The 24,501-nt window shown below is 43.4% G+C and overlaps 1 protein-coding gene across 1 annotated transcript in view; it reads left to right on the forward strand.

Moving 5' to 3' along the window:
• LOC124613819 (lachesin-like) overlaps positions 1–24,501 on the forward strand; it is a 232,469-nt gene that overhangs the window by 100,514 nt on the left and 107,454 nt on the right. The window contains exon 5 of the mRNA XM_047142542.1: positions 9,831–9,962. Coding sequence (XP_046998498.1) covers positions 9,831–9,962 — 132 coding nt within the window. The remainder of the gene's footprint in view (positions 1–9,830; positions 9,963–24,501) is intronic.

A 24,501-nucleotide genomic window follows, 5' to 3' on the forward strand; every position in this document is an offset into this window, starting at 1 on the left:
TGCAACTGACAGGTACAGCATCATTAAAGAGAAAGAGAAAAAATAAACTTGTGGATAAATGTTCACAAAGAATTTTAGCAGTCCACAGTCCAAGGAGAACTCACTAACTTTGAGGTAAACTCACAAAGACGCCATCCAAAATGACGACACTTGTTACTTCCTGAGGAGACTTAGCAGTGCAATGGACGCCCTTTACAAAGGCCAATACCTGTATTTGTAAAACTTAAAATGCAAGAGCTTCAGTAGAAGCAGAGAGTCCTGTCCAAACTTTTCCTTCAAAACAATGTCCACTAATTTATCTTAATTTATCGCTATACACATTACTTTTTCAGCTCTCCTACTTCTACGAAAATATGTTGTTTTGAAATTCCCTTGAATGTTCTGCGACAGACAGTGAAGTGATCTATAATTCACTGGGTAGATCACGTAACTAATGAGGAGGTACTGAATAGGATTGGGGAGAAGAGAAGTTTGTGGTACAACTTGACTAGAAGAAGGGATCGGTTGGTAGGACATGTTTTGAGGCATCAAGGGATCACAAATTTAGCATTGGAGGGCAGCATGGAGGGTAAAAATCGTAGAGGGAGACCAAGAGATGAATACACTAAGCAGATTCAGAAGGATGTAGGTTGCAGTAGGTACTGGGAGATGAAGAAGCTTGCACAGGATAGAGTAGCATGGAGAGCTGCATCAAACCAGTCTCAGGACTAAAGACCACAACAACAACAACTTGTTTGACTGTGACACAAAATCCAGGTGCTTGGCCGGCGATTACCAACACCCTGTGAAGACTTCCGTACACGTGTCAAATGGTTCAAATGGCTCTGAGCAGTATGGGACTTAACATCTATCGTCATCAGTCCCCTAGAACTTAGAACTACTTAAACCTAACCAACCTAAGGACATCACACAACACCCAGTCGTCACGAGGCAGAGAAAATCCCTGACCTCGCCGGGAATCGAACCCGGGAACCCGGGCGTGGGAAGCGAGAACGCTACCGCACGACCACGAGCTGCGGACAATGTTAATCGGAATTAGTTTCAATCCCACAAACTAATTTCTTGGAATGACTCCTGTTTTCCGTCTTTTCATTTTGTCTCCTTGTCTACGTACCGTTAAACCTTGATAGCAGTCCTTCAAGTCCTGTGACGCAAGAAACCTCAGTAATTCATGTATTTCTTCGACACAGTACTGTGAATGTTGCACTGTACTGAATCTCAAATGAAATAAAGAATAAGAATGTGTTATTATTTGAAGCCACAATGACGATCTCGCTGTAGGTATCCGACTGTTGTGGCATATGAAATAGATAAAATACATGTTTGACGTATTTTGCTGCAAAAGTGGATTCCACGAGTAGCAGCTGCACTAAATTTTACGGAGAAGCTGCGAGCTCCGTCCGCGCAGTGACGCTGTTTACGCGTTCCAGTTCGTCGCCTGCAAATTTCTCGTTTAATTACTTAATCAGCTTAAAGTGCACAGGGTGGGAGCGCCTCAATCGGAAACAAAGTGTCTACGTGACAGAATCTTAATCTCGCAAAGAACCAGAGTGGGAGTACTTTTATCAGACAATGCGCAGTAGGAGCAGTAAGCAGCTTTTCAGTTTTATTCACTTATTATTTATCAGAATGAAGAAGAACTTTGATTTATTTACTGAGAAATGGTGAACTGTGATCTTAGAGTTCAAAACTGAGCTAATTCAACATGAATTATAGGAGCGACGAGTGTGCTTTGGTTTAACCCAAAGTGAGAACTGATTGCCTCAGTTGCAATAATTTTCATCTCTGTCAGATAAAATGCTTCCAAATTAACGACTCCTTTTTTTCATCATCATCACCTTCTCAGCCCTTTCCCACGTTATGTGGGATCGGTGTTGCTTAGCTGGATTCTTCCATAATTACCTCTCCAGTGCTTCTTCTCCCAGCCATCCTTTCTCCCGTAGGTCCCCTGCTACCTTGCCTTTCCATCTCAGTTTCGGTCTTTCTCTACTCTTTGATCCTTCGATTTCTGGGTCTTCAACTTTTCTCTCCACCTAGTACTCCCCTCTCCTCTGCATATGTCCGTACCACCTTAGCCTACTATCTTGGATCTTCTTCCCTATGGGCCCCACTTTCACTGTTGCCCTGATGTACTCATTCCTTAGTCTATCCTTTCCTGTCATCCCACTCATCCACCTTAACATTCTCATTTCTGCCACTTCCATATTTTCCTCTTGGACCTTTGTAATTGGCCAAGTTTATTCGCAATACAGCATCGCAGGCCTCACCACAGACTTGTAAAGCTTTACTTTTATTCTGCAGCTAACCTTATTATCACACAGTACTCCGCTCAGTTTCCTCAGATTAATCCGTCCAGTAGTTATCCTGTGCTCTATTTCGGCCTCCAGTCCTCCAACCTAGGTATTTAAATTTCTTGACCCGCGTCAGTTTTTCTCCTTGCGGGTTAACATATAGACCTTTGGCATCATTTGTACACATATACTCTGTTTTCACCCTGCTAATTCTCATTCCCCTTTCTTCTAGAGCTTTTCTCCACTGTTCAAGCTTGTCTTGAATTACCTACTGGGTGGTTTCACTGATTACAACATCGTCGGCAAACATCATACTCCAAGGTGCCGTTTTTCACATCTTTGACTAGTACATCCATGACAAGGTCAAAGAGATATAGGCTGAGAGCAGATACCTGATGTAGTCCTTCTCTCTCTGAAATGCCTTTGTTGCGCCTGAACTGCTCCTGAATAGTGTCATTCCACCTTCATACATGTCTTCTACCACCCTGATGACTTCTTTTCTTATGAACTAAAAATTTTCTCATACTCCCATTCACACCTCCGAGCACTGGAGCATTTATGCCTACCACTCACTTACAAGGAACCCCTTAAATGAGAGGCTGAAAAAGACCAATGATGTTTACGGAAATCGACGCCTCACAGATTATTTACCATGCTGCCACAATATTATCTGGTAAAGGCAACAGGGGGCGAGCATCGCCTTATACAATGGTGAGCACAGCATGAGGCTACGGAACACTGTTGGCTTGACTAGTCGACGAGTAACTCACAACAGTGCTGCAGTGTTAGTGACGTTGATACAAAGCAGAGCAATGAAAATGATAAACAAAGCAAACATTGCATAATACCTACAATAACTTTTACCGAAGATGACATTTCGTCAGAAAGGGACCTAAAAATTTCGCAGAGTAAAAAAGAAGAGGCAGATGAAACATTAGCTGTTCTTAGAGATGAGTAAATGGAATGTGTGGTATTGTATAAGATCGACGGTGCAGACATTGTACTTGAGGAACACATTTATGACGATACGTGCTTACCAAGTGAAAGAGGTGTCGAGGCATCTAGTTCATCATCCTTGCCAGACAGCCACAAATCTTGTCTCCAGGGAAATGTAGTAAAAGACAGTCGTTGTCCAAAGTGCGATACATTAAACCTAATTATGTACAAGGAATTTCATACCCAACACACTAAAAAAAAGCGTTATGAACAGATTTAGAATAAGCATGCAGCAATATTACCGTGTTGTGCATAAGACAAACTACGGATATTCAAGAGAGGACAAGGTGCACTTGTTACAAAAACTTGTTTTTGCACCTTCCAAGGATCCTCGATACAATTTACAAGCGAGTGACGTACTGCGTTATGGACATCAAACTGCACGTGACTTAGATTGTAGCGATTTCAACGGAAGCAGTGGATGATTACATAACGTCAAACAACGCTCCAGAATTGGAAGACGTAAGGAAACGAAATTTCAAACACAGCGTCAATCACACTGTGGAATCGGCCGGAAAATTTGTAAATTAGACAAAAAAATTTATCCCACCGTTCAGTATGAAATCAGATTTCAACTCCGACCAATGGGGATCTGAAGAAGAAATCAGAACTACAAAGAAAGTAATATCAATTTCAACTAATAATAATGCCTTCACACATTCGTGTAAAATTATGCCGACTGTTAATCTGGATGCTAAATAGGCTGGAGGGTTATCTATTGTGCTGCAAGACGTTAGAGGTGCTCTGCCCCCGACAGTTCTTTCTCAACTGAGTGACGTTGCAGGGACAGTACGGAATATTTTTGCGTCACAGCAAGCAAGAACGGGAAAATGGACGACAGAGAACTACAACTACGGTATGAGCCCTGCTTTTGGCCAATATATGGTCAAAATAAGTTGCTTTTACTAGATTCCTAGTTTGCGTACAAAAATCATACTCGTTTAGAGCAACCTACCTCTCCGAAAAATTTGTGTCATTGCCACCCGGAACCACTGGACAAATTCAGCCACTGGATAATCGCAGTTTGCGTTCCTATAAAACGTATTACCGCACCATCTGCTGCGTCGCCTTAAGGAATAGACAGTTTCGCGATAAGGTCGACAGCAGCCTCTTTCACTTTTTGTTGTACACTATCAAATTCCATCAGTTCTCATCACCGGGCTACACAAATAACATACTATATACATTCTTTAAGAGTGGATACCTAGCTGCCGGCCGTTGTGGCCGAGCGGTTCTAGGCGTTTCAGTCCGGAACCGATCTACTGCTACGGTCGCAGGTTCGAATCTTGCCTCGGGCGTGGATGCGTGTGATGTCCTTAGGTTTAAGTAGTTCTACCTTCTAGGGGACTGATGACCTCAGATGTTACGTCCCACAGTGCTCAGAGCCATTTGATACCTAGATGCATGATCTGTAACTCCAAATGAATGTACCTTCGACCTTGATGGTGTGAACCTTAGTGATCAATGTGGAGCTCCATTTTTCATTCGGTGTTCGTGGTCCAACTTAATGTTCCGTTCAGAAAATTTCTAGAATGTCGACGAGATCCACTTTCGTCTATACCCAGACCTAAATGGCTGCTCTGCAAATTGCTCTTTAAGTGCTTAGCAGAGTGTTTACCGAACCAACTTCACGATGTTATTCCACTCTTTAACAGCGCGCAGAAAAAGATGCAAACATGTATCCTTCCGTGTGCGCTCTGACTTCCGTTATTTTATTATGACGATCGTTTCTTCCCATGTAGATCGGTGTCAACAAAATATTTCCTCATTCTGAGGAAGAAGTTGGTAAATCAAATTTCGTGAGAAGATCCGCCCTCAACCAGAAACGCCTTTAAAGATAAACAGTCTTGACCGCGAGAAACCTTGATTTTTGTGGCTACCGGTTTCGGTCAGTTTTTTTACAATCTTCAGAACTTACAGCTGACCAGTTGATGTTAGTGGAGTCGTAACAGTTGCTTCGTTCACCGCCACAGCCTACCATCATGGCATAAGGTCTGAAGATGGTCGAAATCTGACCGGAAACGGTAACCACAAAAATAAATGTTTCTCGCGCTCAAGATAGTTTATGTCTGTTTTAAGTACTAAAGGAACCGCTGTTCTAATCACAATTTCTGTATCACGACCGTGACACTCCGTTCCTTATTTCTTAATAATGCAAAACGTGCTGCTCTCTGGTAAAGACTCAACGGCGTGCGGCAGTAATCAAAAAGATGACGAACAAGCATAGTGAAGGCAGTCTCTTTAGTAGATCTGTTCCATGTTAGGCAGTCTCTTTAGAGATCGGTTGCACGTTATAAGTGTTCTACCAATGAAACGGAGTATTCGGTTCGCCTTCCTCACAACATTTTATGTGTTCTTTCCTGTTATTCGTAATTGTAATTCCAAGGTATTTAGTTGAATTCACAGCCTTCACATTTGATTTAATTATCGTGTAACCGAAATTTAACAGTTTCTTTTTTTCTCTCATTTGAATGACCTCACACATTCCATTTTAAGTGTCTATTGCCAACTTCTGCACCTTACTGATATTCTAATTAAATAGTTTATCACTTGATTTTTACCTTCTGATGACTTTTCTAGGCGATAAACGACAGCGTCGACTGCCAACAATGTAAGATGACTGCTCAGAGTGTCTCCTAAATCATTTATATAGATAAGGAACAAGAGAGGGCATGCAACGCTTCTTTGGGGAACACCAGAAATCACTTCTGTTTTACTCTATGGATTCCCGTCAATTACAACGAACTGTGACCTCATGTGAAAAAATAAGTTGAAATGTGTGGGAAATCTTATGGGACTTAACTGCTATGGTCATCAGTACCTAAGCTTACACACTACTTAACCGAAATTATTCTAAGAACAAACACACACACCCATGCCCGAGGGAGGACTCGAACCTCCGCCGGGACCTCATGTGAGGTACGATGTCAAAACACTTCCGGAAATCTAGAAATATGGAGTCAATTTGAAATCTTTTGTCGATACCACTCAACACTTCGTGTAAGGAAAGAGCTAGTTGTGAAACACAAGAACGATGTTTTTAAAATCCGCGTTGACTGTGTGTCAATAGACCGTTCTCTTCGAGATAATTGATAATCTTCGAACACAATGTATGCTCAAAAATCCTGCTCCATATCGACGCAAACTGTATTGGCCTGTAATTTAGTGGATTAGTCCCGTTGCCTTTCTTGAAGATGGGTGAGACCTGTGCAACTTTCCATTCTTTGGGAACGGGTCTTTCGTAGAGCAAGCGGATCTATATGATTGTTAAGAATAGAGCTACTGGATCAGCATACTTTGAAAGGAACCTGATTGGTATACAATCTTGACCGGAAGACTTGCTTTCATTAAGTAACTTAAGCTGCTTCACTACTCCGAGGATATCTACCTCTTAACTTACTCATTTGGCAGCTGTTCTTGATTCGAATACAGGAATATTTACTTCGTCGTCTTAGGTGAAAGGATTTTGGAACGCTGTGCTTAGTAACTCTACTTTAGCAGCTCTGTCATCGACAGTGTTTCCATTGCTATGTTCCAGAGAAGGCATTGATTGTGTCTCGCCGCTAGAATGCTTCACATACGAGCACAACCTCTTTATATCATCTGCCAGGTTTCGAGACAAAGTTTCGTTGTAGAAACTACTATAAGCATGTCGCATTGAAGTCCGCGCTAAATGTCGATCTTCTGTAAAAGATCTCCAATTTTTCATCCATTTAAATTTGGCATGTTTTTCGTTGTTTCTGCAGCAGTGTTGAGACCCATTCTGGGCACCAAAGAGAATCAGCAAAGTCGTTTCTTAATTTATTTGGTATAAATCTCTCAACTGCTGCCGATGCTATTTCTTTGAATTCAAGCAGCATCTGGTTTACACTTACGTTGTTAATTTAGAAGGATTCGAGATTGTCTTTCAGGAAGGCGTCAAGTTAACTTTCATCTGCTTTTCTGAATAGATATATTTCCGTTTGTTTTTGAAGGATTTGGGAGTTGTGGTATTCGTTCTCTCTACGACAGACCTGTGTTCACCAATCACTGTATCGGTTTTGATGCTTTTTGCTAGCTGAGGATTATTTGCTGCTAAGAGATCACAGAACGCATTTAGCACAATTTCGGATGATGTTTTATGTGCATCTCAGGATTTAAACACGCTTTTTCGCAAACTTATCGAGGGTAAACTGCAGTTACCACCAGCTATAATTGTATGAGTCGGTAGACTCTCTTTGAACTTTTCAGCAGTCGTATCATCTGAGTTGGGAGGTCTGTAAATGGATCCAATTATTATTTTATTCCGGTGCCAAGAATGAACTCTACCCATACTTACTCACTGGAACTATCAATTTCGCTACATTATAAACTACTTCTAACAGCAACCAACATGGCATCGCCAACTGTGTTTAGTCTATCCTTTATGAACACCGTTAGGTCCTTCGCAAAAATTTCAGCTGAACCTATCCCAAAATGTAGCCAGTTTTCAGTGCCTGTAGCGGTTTGACAATAAGTGCTTTCTATTATCGCTTCGAGCTTTGGTACTTTCCTAAAAGAGCTACAACAATTTACTAGTGTTATACCTATGGTTCCTAGATCTACGTTCTTCCTATGTTCGACCTGCACTCTTTGCGACTGAAACTCTTCCTGTATTTCGCCGAGTCCTCCTAATCTCAAAAACCACCCACTCCAGTCAACACAGCCCCCGCTACCCGGCGACCACCTCCTGCGTGTAATGGACCCCTGACCTATTTAGCGGAACCCAAAATCTCATCGTCCTATGGTGAAGTCGAGGAATTTGCAGCCTACATGTTCTAAGAACCGTCGAAGAACCATGAAGAACAAGTAGACTCTCCACTCGGCTCTGTATTAGAGATTCACATCGGGGACTAATGGCTAACTCAAATGTTGAGCTCTGCTTTGATCTCGCGAACCTTTACCGCTTCTGTTAGCCGCTAGAAACCAGAGATAATCTCTTCTTATCCAAATCAATACACATCACTGGTGGCGACGTGAGTCACATCCTGCAATTGGCTGCACCGAGTGCTTCTTCATGGCATCCAAAAGGACCTGTTCCACGTCTGTAATGAGTTCACCCGATATGCACAGGTACTTCACATTGGTTTTCTTCCCCTCCTCGGTAGCCAAATCTCTAAGAAGACCTATAAAGTGATTAACATTGGAACTCCCAGCTACCAATAATCCCACTCCCTGTAACTGCTGTATCTTGCAGGCTGAGAGGTTTCCTCTTAAACAGGACAAGCGACTGAATCTGGGTGAGGGACACAGACGGCCACGGGCAGCACCTTGAACCCGTTTGTCTGGCTAACTGTGGGTCCCGGGAAACCTTTTACAGCCGGCTACGCACTGAGGCGACCTCCCATTCGACCACGGATGATGGGTCAGCCTCAATGGGAGCAGTACTGAGCTGTGAAGTGTAATACACACATCACGTAGAAGTTGAAGTAATGAGAAGTAGCAGAAATCAGAACAGCGAGAAACTTAATGTCAGGATTGATGGTCACGAAGTAGAAGAAGTTAAGGAATTCCGCTACGTAGGCAATAAAATAACCAATGACGGACGGAGCAAGGAGGATATCAAAAGCAGACTAGCACTGGCAAGAAGGGCATTCTTGCAAAAGAGAAATCTAAAAGTATGAAACATAGGCCCTAATTTTAGAGAGAGATGTCTGAGAATGTACGTCGGGAGCACAGCACTGGATGGTAGAAAAACATGGACAGTGAGAAAACCGGAACAGAAAATAGTCGAAGCATTTCAGGTGTAGTTCAACAGACGAATGTTGAAAATTAGGTGGACAGGTAAGGTAGGGAATGAGGAGGTTCTGCGCAGAACCGGAGAGGAAAGGAATACAAGAAGAAGGGACAGGATGCCAGCTCATCTGTTAAGACATGGGGGAATGACTTCCATGGTCCTAGAGGGAGCTGTAGGGGGCAAAAGTTGTAGAGGAAGACGGAGGCTGGAATACTAATTGAGGACGAAGGTTGCAATAAGTGCTATTCTGAGATTAAGAAGTTGTCACAGGAGAGGAGTTCATAGTGGGCCGCATCAAACCAGTCAGAAGGCTGATGAATCAAACAAAAACAGAAAAGAAAAAAAAAGAGGCTGGTCTCTGCACCTCACGGACACCAATTTTGTGTCGCCCTTCTGATGCACATAGTGAGTGATTTACAGCTAATATTTTTCTTGTCATAATTATTAACACAACATTTCAAAGGAGACTTACTGAAGATTAAACTTGTGACCTCGTACTCAAGGGACTTCTTGTTAGAAATGTTTCTAGACCGGGACTAACAGAGAGTCTTATGTACCCCGATAGCAGTACAACAGCACAGTTTATTAAGAGGTCAAGAAGATTCAGTAGATGTATAATGTTTTCAGGTATTTGGAATGAGCTTTTATTATGCGCAGTATGAATCGAATCTGAATTTCACAATTGGCGGCCTCCGCTTGTTAGTTGCGTAAGGTAATCCAAGCTTGCAGGAGCAACGTCAGTGCTGAATTCGCTGTTGTCACACACTCGCTTTCTCCTTCACTCACAGGTGTGCTCTACTTCGAAGGCGAGACTCTGACGCTGACGGGCGTGCAGCGGAGCGACATGGGGGTCTACCTGTGCATAGCCTCCAACGGGATCCCGCCGTCCGTCAGCAAGAGGTTCCCCGTCACGGTGCTCTGTAAGTATCAACCGACCTTCTAGAAATCTGCGCGTCGCTCATAGGAAAATAACCATTTTCTGCTTTATTTACAGAACAGTGCCTCGTATCGTGTTTCTTGTTGCCCCGACTGTCGTCATCATTGCCCTCCGTGTTGTCTCTTAATTTTACACTACTGGCCATCAAAATTGCTACACCACGAAGATGACGTGCTACAGACGCGAAATTTAACAGACAGGAAGAAGATGCTGTGATATGAAAACGATTAGCTTTTCAGAGCATTCACACAAGGCTGACGCCGGTGGCCACATCTACAACGTGCTGACATCAGAAAAGTTTCCAACCGATTTCTCATACACAAACAGCAGTTGACCGGCGTTGCCTGGTGAAACGTTGTTGTGATGCCTTGTGTAAGGAGGAGAAATGCGTAGCATCACGTTTCCGACTTCGATAAAGGTCAGATTGTAGCCTATCGCGATTTTTGTGTAAGGAGGAGAAATGCGTAGCATCACGTTTCCGACTTTTATAAAGGTCAGATTGTAGCCTATCGCGATTGCCGTTTATTGTATCGCGACATTGCTGCCCGCGTTGGTCGAGATCCAATGACCGCTAGCAGAATATGGAAACGGTGGGTTCAGGAGGGTAATACGGAACGCCGTGCTGTATCCAAACGGCCTCGTATCACTAGCAGTCGAGACGACAGGCATCTTATCCGCACGGTTGTAACGGATCGTGCAGCCACGCCGCGATCCCTGAGTCAAGAGATCAAGAGATGGGGGCGTTTGCAAGACAACAACCATCTGCACGAACAGTTCGACGACGTTTGCAGCAGCATGGACTATCAGCTCGGAGACCATGGCTGCGGTTACCCTTGACGCCGCATCACAGACAGGAGCGCCTGCGATGGTGTACTCAACGACGAACCTGGGTGCACGACTGGCAACACGTCATTTTTTCGGATGAATCCAGATTCTGTTGACAGCGTCATGATGGTCGCATCCGTGTTTGGCGACATCGTGGTGAACGCACATAGGCGTGACGGTATGGGGTGCCATTGGTTAGAAATCTCGATCACCTCTTGTTCGCACTGACGGCACTCTGAACAGTTGACGATACATTTCAGATGTGTTACGATCCGTGGCTCTACCCTTCACCCTTCATTCGATCCCTGCGTAACCCTACATTTCAGCAGGATAACGCACGACCGCGTGTTGCAGGTCCTGTGCGGCCCTTTTTGGATACAGAAAATATTCGACTGCTGCCCTCGTCGGCACATTCTCCAGATCTCTCACCAATTGAAAACGTCTGGTCAATGTTGGCCGAGCAACTGGCTCGTCACAATACGCCAGTCACTACTCTTGAACTGTGGTATCGTGTTGAAGCTGCATGGGCAGCTGTTCCTTTACACGCCATCCAAGCTCTGTTTGACTCAATGCCCAGGCGTATCAAGGCCATTATTACGGCCCGTGGTTGTTGTTTTGGGTACTGATTTCTCAGGATCTATGCACCCAAACTGCGTGAAAATGTAATCAACTGTCAATTCTAGTATAATATATTTGTCCAATGAATATCCTTTTATCATCTGCATTTCTTATTGGTGTTGCAATTTTAATGGCCAGTAGCGTATGTTAGGTTACGCGATGCATTTGTATTAACACAGTTACAAAAAAGGGAAGAAGAAACTTTCTACAATTATGTACAGAGTGTTTAAAGTGATTCAGCTTATTTCGCAAGACTATATCGGTTCGCATGTGACAGCATGCGCTACCGGTATGTTCCATACCGCTGCACATGAAAACGGTATTTTTCCAGGGTTATACCTCGAGTGCTGTTGATGACAGAAAGATAAGTTCAAGTGTTTTGCATAGCCCCGGTTTTAGGGACTATTTGTACACCCAATACAAGAATCCCTTTACTCCAACTATCCAGTGACAAAGTTTGAATATCACACACTTCCTCCAGCTTAGGCAAATTGAGCGGATCCAGTGGTTCTTTTTGCGTTATATGTGATCTACGGTGTGCCTTAATGGGCTAAGGTAGGTACCATTTAGTTCACAGGCGGTTCCTGAGAAAACACGAAAGAAGCGTTTTCCACCATCTCTGCGCCGACAGCATATTGATCAAATCTTAGCGTTATATTCTCCAGGCAATTATGTAGAAGTGCCATCTTCTCGTTTTAAAAAATCTTTGACCGTTAACGTGAAACACCCGCGAAACATGGTTTTATGTACATCTAAACGAAACCGCGGATTACAAGACGGCTACGCACAGAAAATGTCTGCACTGTTTGCAACATATTCGTAAGGTCCTTATCTCTAACAGTCTTGAAAATTTTCTTGGTATCTTTATCCGTGTCAGAGATACTGAAGTTCAAAGTTTCCCTCATTGTACACTTACAATACGACGTGAGGTGAAATCATAGTTTATACAATAGCATAGCACGGAGAAATATGCAGTAAAGTGTGTCTGTTATCATCATAAGAGTATGGAAACCACATTTTGTAGCGCTGAAGCACATGCAAAATTTTCGTACACGGTCTAATGTGAAAACTTATTTCAGTTTCAAACAAGTAAACTGTCAATATTTTCTTTATTCATTAAGTTCTTTTCATATGGAAATTTTTGAAGATGCCGAGGATGATAAGGTGCGGCAGATGGTACCACAGTTTACAAGCCACAGTCTTTTAAACGGGAGCATATTCCTCTTTTTTGTGCTCCGATGCGAGCAGTTTTCCGCTAGTCTTGTACATAACTGACGATAGAAATTTGTGGCGAATTTTAACTTATCCACAGCCTTATAAAGTTTTTTTTTTTTTTCAAAACAGATATTGAATTTGACGACGCTGTATCTTGTAGATGCAACTTGAGTTGTGTTGTAAACTTACGTTTAGGATAAAGCTTTTGATCTACTTCATTCTTCCACGGGACGTACGACAACATCTAGACGATACTGAAACTCGTGCCATTCTTTTGCGAACGTGTCTAGAGTTAAATACTCGTAGTTTTCATCGCTCTTATTCCGCGGCGTCGCACTTCACACAAAATTACTGGAAGGTGGCACACGCAGAGAAACAGTACCGCAGCCTTGGGTGCCAATGGAGTGATCCTACATCAGTACGACCCTCACGGGCGCTCCGCAGTTCAGGCTCTTCTTGCAAGCAGTTTTAGGCTATCTGAATTGCAGCTGTTGACCCTTCCACTGTTGAGTGCGCCTTAAGATTGCGCACATCTACGTCACAGTGCCTGTCGCACAGGGCACCATATAGCGCTGAGTACACGAGCGGCTGCTGCGCTATCGTCCCAGGGTATTCTGTACTTATTCTCGCCGATAATTGTTTTAAAATAGTCTGTACTTTGAACGTTTATTATTGCTGGGGTTTTCGAAATTAATCTTTTTAAGGAAATGGAACATTGTACTTCACCGCGCTTCGTAAAAATACTTCTTGATTAGGGATGGTGGCACTCTGTACTACAACTAATGTACGACGACAAGGTGAAGAAATTACGATACAGACCAGGTCGGGACAAGTCTCGCTCACTGCATATACATGCGTACCATCCAATAGGCTACATCCAAGGTAACAAGTTACTGTTTCGCCATTGCTTCACCACTTCTTATCTCACGTGTTTTTTGCTCGTTTCTGTTGTCATTGCTGTTAAAACAGCACTAATGGATTTTCCCATTTCATATTGTAAAGCAATATTTCAAAGCAATTCAAGTTTTAGAAATAAAAACTACACGCCTTTTAAGAAAAGATTCATTTAAAAGTCAAGAATTTCAGCACAAATGCTATGACTCATTAATGTTTCAGTTTTAACTGGGTTTAGCAATGTAAGAGACATCTGTTACGACCCAGACCGAACAAATACTGAAAAATACCGGCTATTCAGGATTAAAATATTGGTATCGGTTGGTTTTTACCATCCCTAACATACCCTGTCAAATGGTTCTAAGCACTATGCGACTTAACATCTGAGGTGATCAGTCCCCCAGACTTAGAACTACTTAAACGTAACTAACCTAAGGACACCACACACATCCATGCCCGAGGCAAGATTCGAATCTGCGACCGTAGCAGCAGCGGGGATCCGTACTGAAGCGCCTAGAGCCGCTCGACCACAGCGGCCGGCTAACATACCCTATCAAAACAAGGCATAACACACTGTCCCACATCACACTGTTTTTTTTTTCTTTTTGTTCTTGTTACGCACGATGGATATCCTTACTGATTCGTGATGTTTAATGAGTAAATGCGTTTCAAGCAGCCACAACGAATTTTCCTCTGATCGATGACCTCCTGATGCTTTCCTTTCTTGATGGCATGTCTTGGAAATCTCACGAGTCAGACAGATGATATTTGGCGATTGAAGTTTATCTTTTGGGTGTCAGCTTCGTAAGTAACAAATCCGCAAGTAACAAGGAGAGAGGGCGTCAACACCGATTCTGAGTCAACATATGGGCAGGCTTATTTGGCGATGGATTAATATGGCCAGAACAGCTACCACAAAAGTTATCTAGACTTCCTCATTAATATATTGCCTACCTTGCTGGAGGCCATTTCATTGCAGCAAAAAATGTAAATGTAACTCATGCATGATGGTGCAACAACACACTTTCGTCCCAATGTGACTGAACACGTGAGCCAGACATTTCAAAACCGCTAGGTTGGTCGGGTTCGGAGAGGGGTAAGGGGGGGGGGGAGGAGGGCAGCACACCTTGGTCTACTCGTTTCCCAGACCTCATTCCCCTAGACTTTCGTTTACAGGGCCAGTTGAAGGAATTGTTGAACAAAACGCTAGGCCAATCAACGATGTACGAACACTACAGGGTCGCTTGTTCAGTGTGTGTCAGTAGGTACAACAACAGCTGGGTATACTTCAAAGGATGCGTCATTCCTTAAGCCGGAGGGCAGAGGGGTGCATTGTATAAGAATGGACGCCACGTTGATCACCTCTAAACACAGGTTTATCGCAGAAAGTATGCATTTCCGGGTCCATGCTTACTGGACTTATTTAAGAAAATATGCGTTTCCGAACCCAGGTTTGCTGTACTTAGTTTCCGTGTTTCGATGAGTACTACCACGTCTCAAAATATTCAGCACTTTTTTGAACATACTGTGCTCAGGCGCACACACATGTCTAACGAGTAAAATAACGATTTTCTTGTACCATTTCGGTGTTTTACGAACACATTCCGTCGGGCTGAGCACCACGTCATATTCCTCCACCGCGCCTATAGTTTCAAAATCAACACACAGATTGGTTTAAATTTTTCGGTATTAGTTTGGTGGCTTATTTTGCAGCTGATTTCTTTTCAGATGTATCGCATACCGTCAAACTACATGTACCTCTTTTGTCATTCCACTTCAAAGCCATCATTGTCTGTGCTAAACTAAATTCCATCTCCTCTTTTTGTAGTTACGCTCCAAGTTTGCTTACGTTTTCTGTTATTGCGAATTGTTGCTACTTCATTTGTACTTCTTTCATTCAACGAGTGGAAAAGAGATGGGTTTTTGTACCAATTGCCCACATATAGCGTGCTCTCCCTTCCTAAAAAAAAAAGCCCCAGACGTGTCACAATATTGCCAGTAATTCACAAATATTCCTTATTGACTACTACGTCACACTTTGCACCAATATAAACCAAAATGTCCAGTACAACTACTTTTTTCATTTTTATACCAAAATGACATATTGTTTGGGAGCCAAGCATCCCTTGAATAACAGGAGACTTAAGTCAATTCTAACATTTTGTAATGCAGTGAGTGCTATTTGCAACTTCTCTCTCACGTATGAAAGAACTGTGAGTTCGTACAACCAATCATCTTAAACAGGAACATTGTTGTTCCAGAAATGAAGCCTTCAGAAATAACAAACAATAAATATCTGCCACGAAACATTATTTCACCGAAAATCAGAGTTTTGAAGGGAGAGTTATTTGACCAACATTCAAACTTCATCAGTTTTTAGTCTTGCTATTAACAGAGATATTATCAGGTAACAATACATCTCTTATACGTTTGTTTCTCCAGGCCTTCAAATCGCTTTTCTATTTAGCAATAGTACTCTGAACTGTGTCTAAGTGTCGTAACTATTAGTCTCCTCTACAAATAACTAAATTAATTCCTCCGCGAACAATGACTGAAGAACTGGTAACGCACTAGGGTTTTCCAAAAGTCTACGAGTCACGTCTGACTGTACAGTATCACAATGATGAACCCTAGTATGTAGATCCTTCCCGAGCCACTTAAATTTTTTCACAAACTTGCTGTTCTTTATGTCACTGTTTACAAGATTCCGTTCTTTTGGGGGCCGCGTCATCTTTGTTATCGCTGTCTGTCGTACTTTGAAGATATGCGACCAGAAAAACGGTTTTCCGGTCCTGAAATGTCGAAGGCGAGAGTCAACAGGCATGTTGTCCTCAGTTTCAGACGATGTAAGAGAAAGCTCACTTTCACCACCACTTTCCGTGAGAATGCATTCTATTTCCTTGTCAGACAGCACGCGTTTACACATTTTCAAATATAGTGATGTAAGTAGGCTGTTTAGGTTTTTTATTGGTAACGCCACGTAGCGATCTGTATGGAAATCACTGGCTGTGCTGTGTGCAGTCTGTGGCTGGTTTACATTGTTGTTGGCTATTGTAGTGTTGGGCAGCTGGATGTTAACAGCGCGTAGCGTTGCGCAGTTGGAGGTGAGCCGCCAGCAATGGTGGATGTGGGGAGAGAAGTGGCGGAGTTTTGAAATTTGTAAGACTGGATGTCATGAACTGCTATATACACTGCTGGCCACCGTAAATGCAACACCATGAAGGAAGCATCCGAATCAAGTGAAATGTACACCATGGGTTTGCAGCGATGAGATATACAACTGATTAGAATTTCAGCGCAGACGCACATCACGCGCACCTGTGGCGCCACCTCATAGCGCCATTTAAGGCTTGGCGATTTCGACGAGTGTACGTTCGGCACGTGTGTTTACCTTGTGGTTGTTTCACAAGACCATCAGTTATGCCTCGTAGACAACAGCGAACATCGTTTGATCAAGTATCGAGTTCGACAGAGGAAGGATAGTGGCTTACCGAGATTGTGGATTATCATACAGAGAAATCGCTAGTCGTGTTGGACGAAACCAAACAACTGTAATGCGGATATGTGATCGTTGGATGCAGGAGGGTACGACGGACCGACGTGGGCGATCGCATTCACCTCGGTGCACCACTGCACGTGCTGATAGGCAAATTGTGCGCATGGCAGTGACGGATCGCTCAGTGACATCCCGAACCATAGCAAAGCACATTGCGTCTGTAACGCATCATCCAGTGTTTGCGCGTACCATTCGACGCCGTTTACAGCAGAGTGGTCTGTCCGCAAGACGTCCATTGCTTCGTCTACCATTGACGCAGAACCACAGACGTCTCCGTCGCCAATGGTGTGATGACAGACGGATGTGGACGGCAGAATGGAATGACGTTGTCTTTACTGACGAGGCACATTTCTGTTTGCAGCACCACGATGGTCGGATTCGAGTGTGGAGACACCGTGGAGAGAGGATGCTGGACAGCTGCATTATGCACCGCCACACTGGTCTTGCACCGGGTATTATGGTATGGGGCGGTATTGGATATTACTCTCGCACGCCTCTAGTACGCATTGCCGGTACTTTAAATAGCCGGCGCTACATATCCGAGGTGCTGGAGCCAGTTGTCCTTCCTTACATTCAGGGCTCGGCCACAGCCATATTTCAACAGGATAATGCGCGACCACACGTGGCACGCATTGTCCAAAGGTTCTTCGTCAATAACCAGATTGAAATGCTTCCCTGGCCGGCTCACTCTCCGGATATTTCGCCGATAGAAAACATGTGGTCCATGGTTGCTCAACGAGTGACCCGGATTACATCCCCAGCTGCCACACCGGATGATCTTTGGCAACGTGTGGAAGCTGCTTGGGCTGCTGTACCCCAGGAACACATCCAACGTCTGACTCAATGCCGAGACGTGTGGCAGCGGTGATCTCCAACAATGGCGGCTACTCTGGCTACTGATTCTGGCAGAAACCACATGTCACAGACGTCTGTAAACGTAATCATTTGATACTTCGTCAACATGTTATTTGCAAAATAAATTTTGTTGTGCTACCTATTGTCTTTCTTGGTGTTGCATTTACGGTGGCCAGCAGTGTATAATGTTTTTTGAACACTATTAAGGTAAATACATTGTTTGTTCTCTATCAAAATCTTTCATTTGCTAACTATGCCTATCAGTAGTTAGTGCCTTCAGTAGTTTAAGTTTTTCATTTAGCTGGCAGTAGTGGCGCTAGCTGTATAGCAGTAGCTTGAGTAACGAAGATTTTTGTGAGGTAAGTGATTTGTGAAACGTATAGGTTAACGTTAGTCAGGGCCGTTCTTTTGTAGGGATTTTTGAAGGTCAGATTTCGTTGCGCTAAAAATATTGTGTGTCAGTTTAGTGTTGATCAGAATAGGTAAAGAGGGAAATGTCTGAGTACGTTCAGTTTTGTTCAGCTGTTTGAAAATCAAATAATGTAAGAGGTTATCAGCACAGTAATTAATTAATTTTTCTAAGGGGAAGTTTCAGTGAAACAATACAACGCAGGCTACTAGCCGATAAACTGCTGATGGTGACATTTACGTCACACTGAAAAACCGCTTGCAATCGTAAAAACCACTTCTTGTGCTAGAAGTGGCGTCGTTTTACCTCGTCGCTAGTACTTACTGAGAGAATCTCGAAACGTGTGCAGCCGACGTTAGAATTCCCGCACATTTATGTTCTGTCGCCTGTATACTGTGTTAGCACTCGACACACGATGGCTGTGCATGCACATGGAGGGGGTTCCGAAACTATTCGTTCAAATTAAAACAGGAGATGGAACACAAAAATATTTAGTTAGGGCAACTGTGGTCCTTGACAGCAGTTTATGATGCTAGGGACGATTTACAGAAAAAGTAGTTTAGCATGCTAATTACAGAAATGCAGTTCATCGACACTGCTCAACTGCGTGATCATCGACCCGTATGCGCCCAGTAAATCTTCAGGTGAGAGACTGTCGTGTCCGTTCGAAATTCCTGGCATGTGGACCATGGTATCAGCAGCCACAGCAATTCTACCGACGAGGTCTTCCGTTTCCGCAATGGTTTCAAACATTAGCTGCTTCATACGCCTCCAGAGGTAGAAATCCATACACATAATGTTAGACGACCTGCGTGGCTAAGCCACAGGGCCACATGGGCCGACCAATCGATTCCGGAAGGCGGCTCTCTGATGATTCCTCACAGCTACGGTGAAATGGGCTACCGCCGCACCGTGCTGGGAGTACATCCTTCGTCCAACATTCAAAGGTATACCTTCCAGCAGTTCTGGAAATACATTTTCCACGAAGATGCGTTATCTCCGTTCGCTGAGGTGGAATGGAATAATACAGGGTGATTCAAAAAGAATACCACAATTTTAAAAATGTGTATTTAATGAAAATAACATAATATAACCTTCTGTTATACATCATTACAAAGAGTATTTAAAAAGGTTTTTTTTTTCACTCAAAAACAAGTTCAGAGATGTTCAACCCGATACTCCAACTCGTCCCACACTCTCTGTAGCATATCAGGCGTAACAGTTTGGATAGCTGCTGTTATTTCTCGTTTCAAATCATCAATGGTGGCTGGGAGAGGTGGCCGAAACACCATATCCTTAACATACCCCCATAAGAAAAAATCGCAGGGGGTAAGATCAGGGCTTCTTGGAGGCCAGTGATGAAGTGCTCTGTCACGGGCTGCCTGGCGGCCGATCCATCGCCTCGGGTAGTTGACGTTCAGGTAGTTACGGACAGATAAGTGTCAATGTGGTGGTGCTCCATCCTGCTGAAATATCAATTGTTGTGCTTCTTGTTCGAGCTGAGGGAACAGCCAATTCTCTAACATCTCCAGAGAGTGTGGAACGAGTTGGAGTATCGGGTTGATATTGCTCGAGTGTCTGGAGGGGGCCATATTGAACATCTCTGAACTTGTTTTTGAGTGAAAAAAAAACCTTTTTAAATACTCTTTGTAAAGATGTATAACAGAAGGTTATATTATGTTTCTTTCATTAAATACACATTTTTAAAGTTGTGGTATTCTTTTTGAATCACCCTGTATATTCGACCAGTCAATGTGTTACCGAAAATGCCCGTCCACACATCAGCAACGAACCGCTCGTGGTCACACATGTGCCGAAACATGCGAACTGTGGATATTGAAAGATCCTCACGAGTAAAGAAAGCCTCGTCAGTGTACAGGACCTCGGTCGGAAACAGGGAGTGCGAGTAAGACTGTTGTGAAAACCATTGTGCGACCTGCACACGTTGGGGGAAGTCTTTTGATGGTAATACTGCCACGCGTTGAAGATGGAAAAGATGTAGGTGTTGGTCATGTAACACGTTCAAGGTAAGGCTGTGTCTGAGCCATGGACGTGTGCAGTACGTCGTTTACACCCAGATGGAGTGTCTTCAACATATCTCCGAATCTCATTTTGGGAGTTCGCACTGTCAGATTCCGACCTGTAGCATGCATACTTGATGGAAAGTGCCTGTTCACGTGGCAGGCGATGCAGACGTCCCAATGTTTAGTGTTGTCGAACGCGGCGGTTGAGAAAGCGCTGTCAACACCCTTCACTGCAGATTGTCCGTTTCAGTTCACAGACGCGTATATCAGTTGCCCGTCAGTCATTTCATCACACGTACAGCGCTCCACGTTCACTACTCTAGGAACAAGCCAGTAGTAAATGCGACTCAATGGGTGTGTTTATAAGGAAGTTGTTACAAGGGGCTGCTGCTTGCAAATGAATCGGCATGATTCCAAACAGACCTCAAAAGCCAGTGATCCGTGCACACAGCAGTTTGGAATGTCAGTACAAATTCCCAGTTGGCGACACCGACACAGCGACTTACGTCAGTGCAAGTAAAAAAATGTTCCCTACCACTACAAGTTAACTTCGGAGACCCTTATCTGAATACACTGAAGAGCCAAATAAACTGGTATAGGTAAGCGTATTCAACTACAGAGATATGTAAACAGGCAGAATACGACGTTGCGGCCGGCAACGCCTATGGGACAACAAGTGTCTGGCGCAGTTGTCAGATCGGTCACTGCTGCTACAATGCCAGATTATCAAGATTTCAACGAGTGGTGTTATAGTCGGCGCACGAGCAGCATCTCCCGTACTACCATTTCATGATTATCAGGAATGCCGTAAAACATCAGATATCTGACATCGCAGCGGCCGGAAAAAGATCCTGCAAGAACGGGACCAGTACCGACTGGAGAGAGTCGTTCAACGTGACACAAATACAACCCTTTTCGCAAATATCTGCAGATTTCAACGCTGGGCCATCAACGTCAGTGTGCGAACCATTCAACGAAACATCATCGATATGGGCTTTCTGAGCCGAAGGCCCACTCGTGTACCCTTGATGACTGCACGACACAAAGTTTTGCTCCCCACCTGGACCCGTCAACATCGAGATTGGACTGATGATGACTGGAAACATGTTGCTTGGTCGAAGGAGTCTCGTTTCAAATTGTATCGAGCGGATGGACGTGTACGATATTGGAGACAACTTCATGAATCCATGGACCCTGCATGTCAGCAGGGCTCTTTTCAAGCTGGTGGAGGCTCTATAATGGTGTGTAGTTGAAGTGATATCGTACCCCTGATACGTCTAAATACGACTCTGACAGATGGCACGTCTCTAAGCAACCTGTCTGATCGCCTGCATCCAATAATGTCCATTGTGCATAGCAACGCACTTTGTCAATTTCATGAGGATAGTGCGACACCCCACACTAACTGAATTGCTACAGAGTGGCTCCAGGAACACTCTCCTGAGTTTAAACACTTCCATTGGCCACCAGACTCTCCAGACATGCACATTATTGCGCATATCTCGGATGCCTTGCAACTGTTACGGATTTATGGACAGCCCTGCAGGATTCAATTCCGTCTAGCACTAACTCAAGCATTAGTCGAGTCCATGTCACGTCGTACTGCGGCAGTTCTGCGTGCTCGCGGGGGCCCAACATGATATTAGGCAGGTGTACCAGTTTCTTTGGGTCTTCAGTGCATATTTAATTTTGATTTTCTCTACCTCCCGTATTAATATGAACGAATTGTTTGGGAACACACTGCATACGTTGCGAGCAGTTCAGCAGCTAAAGGGTTAAAATGGTGAACGCAAAATGTCTTTACTTCCTGTCTCAACGCGTCGACTTGATATACATTAGGCAGTGAACTAGCTCGCGATCAACTATGCCTCACCAGGGAGGCCCGTAGTGCCAAACACATAAAACTATAACTTGCCGCTGGCGTCAAGGTGACCTTTTACTTTTTATAGGGAAAGGTATAATTTACCGTATAATTCTACCTTCATTCATGTAGAACGTGTTATCTTGCGATAACGGAAGAATCTTCCTGAGGCATCTTGTATTTTAGTATCTCTCCTCAAGCAAAACACAAATTAGTTAGTTACATGTCCCATAGACCATTTGAATAAGTCCTTTTACAGAAATGCCAATTACACTTAACATCAATGAACACATTACGATTTTATTGCTACTCGGGCAACTGACACTTAAAAACAAGTATATATATATATATATATATATATATATATATATATATATATATATATATATATATGCTACAAGTTTTGAAGTAGAAATTCGTTAACGGAATAAAAGGAGATGTCCAGGAGAAATGATTCTAAATTAGATTAAATACTTGCTTTGCTACCTGCCAGACGTTTTATGTTACCGAGATAATGATTAAAGATTTTTATTGATGCGTATTGAACTCCTAACTGAGCCACTGACAGCTTTAATGTTGGATAATAAAGGTGTTTGAACCTCTTGGTATTTGTATCGCTGAACTTGTATAATGTGATAGGCAAATTATGACGAATTCCATTAAGGACAATACGTGTTGTGACAGGTCACTGAAGAGGCACCAACATGACATCCGTGGCTAAACACCACAAATTATTATTGCTGCTCGCCGGCCGGAGTGGCCGAGCGGTTCTAGGCGCTACAGTCTGGAACCGCGCGACCGCTACGGTCGCAGGTTCGAATCCTGCCTCGGGCATGGATGTGTGTGATGTCCTTAGGTTAGTTAGGTTTAAGTAGTTCTAAGTTCTAGGGGACTGATGACCTCAGAAGTTAAGTCCCATAGTGCTCAGAGACATTTGAACATTTTATTATTGCTGTTCGCTTTTGTGCAGTCAACACTTTCTTTCTAAGTGATAAGTTACCCCATGAAATTATTGCGTACGACGTTACTGAGTGCAAATACGAAAAATATGTGGGGAGGTAGATTCCTTTGTTTCCCAGATTAGCAATTATACGAAGAGCCACAGTTGGTGAACTTAATTGCTTTGCAAGCCCAGTAATATGCTTCTTCCAGTTCAAATTTTCATCAGTACTGACACCCAAAAGTTTGGAGCATTAAGTCCTGCTTACTGACTCCTACTCATTTGTCGCATTAGTTGTTGATATGAATGTATTTGTTGTACAGAAATGAATATATTGTGTTTTTTAAAAAAATTTAGGGATGGTCCGTTTTCAAAAAACCACTTAATAATCTTTTGGAAAATATCATTTACTAACTCTTCTATATCTTTCTCTGTAATTGAATTTATTATAATACAAGTATCGCCTGGAAAAGTACCAATTTTGTTTGCTGAATGTTAAGTGGAAGGTCATTCAAATATTTAAGGAATGGGAGTGGACCCACAACTGAATCGTGTGGAACTCTGTTTGTGATTTTACCCCAGTCGCTAAAATTTTGTGTCTTTCCGATGTTGTCTGAATTATTCAGCACAACCTTTCGAATTCCGTTTGCGAAGTATGAGTGAAAACATTTATGTGTAAAGCCATCAGTTCCATAGAACTTCTGTTTTTCATAAGACTATGTTACACACTGTAAGACCTTGGAGAGATCGCAAAGTGTCTCCTTATTCACCGAAAATGTAGATTTTACTTAGCAGCACATTTGCTACTCATGCTGTCGACTCAGTCGTATAGAACAGCTCGTCAACTTCAAATATCAGACAAAGAGCTGCGCTGTTGAGGGAAGACAATTTGAGCAACTGCTTAACATGGTGTTTGTCCAGCTGCTGAACGCGATTCTGCGTCCCAAGAACTACTAGGTTTCCAGAGGTATCCCGCTCCAAATCACTGTAGCACGGTTTAAGCCTTGTGACACTGACAGATATCCCGTTGGAAGACATCACCGTTGGGGTAACGTCACACATGAAGGGATGCAGGTGGTCTGCGATGATGTTAACGTAGTGCATAGCTGGCGTGATGCCTCCGATTTCCACCCCAGCGCCCATGGAAGTCGATGTCGATGTCACCCATGGCATACCACTGCTTTCACCAGACTGCGTCCATAGCTCGGTGCATGCTTTTGGCAGTCGTTCGCTTATATGAAGGCTCTTTCTTGCACGACCATCGACCTGTTGTAAACAAGAAACGCAGTTTATCCTACAGAGGAACGCGTTTCCATTACGACGCG

The sequence above is a fragment of the Schistocerca americana genome, chromosome 4, assembly GCF_021461395.2.
Source record: "Schistocerca americana isolate TAMUIC-IGC-003095 chromosome 4, iqSchAmer2.1, whole genome shotgun sequence".
Classification (NCBI taxonomy): domain Eukaryota; kingdom Metazoa; phylum Arthropoda; class Insecta; order Orthoptera; family Acrididae; genus Schistocerca; species Schistocerca americana.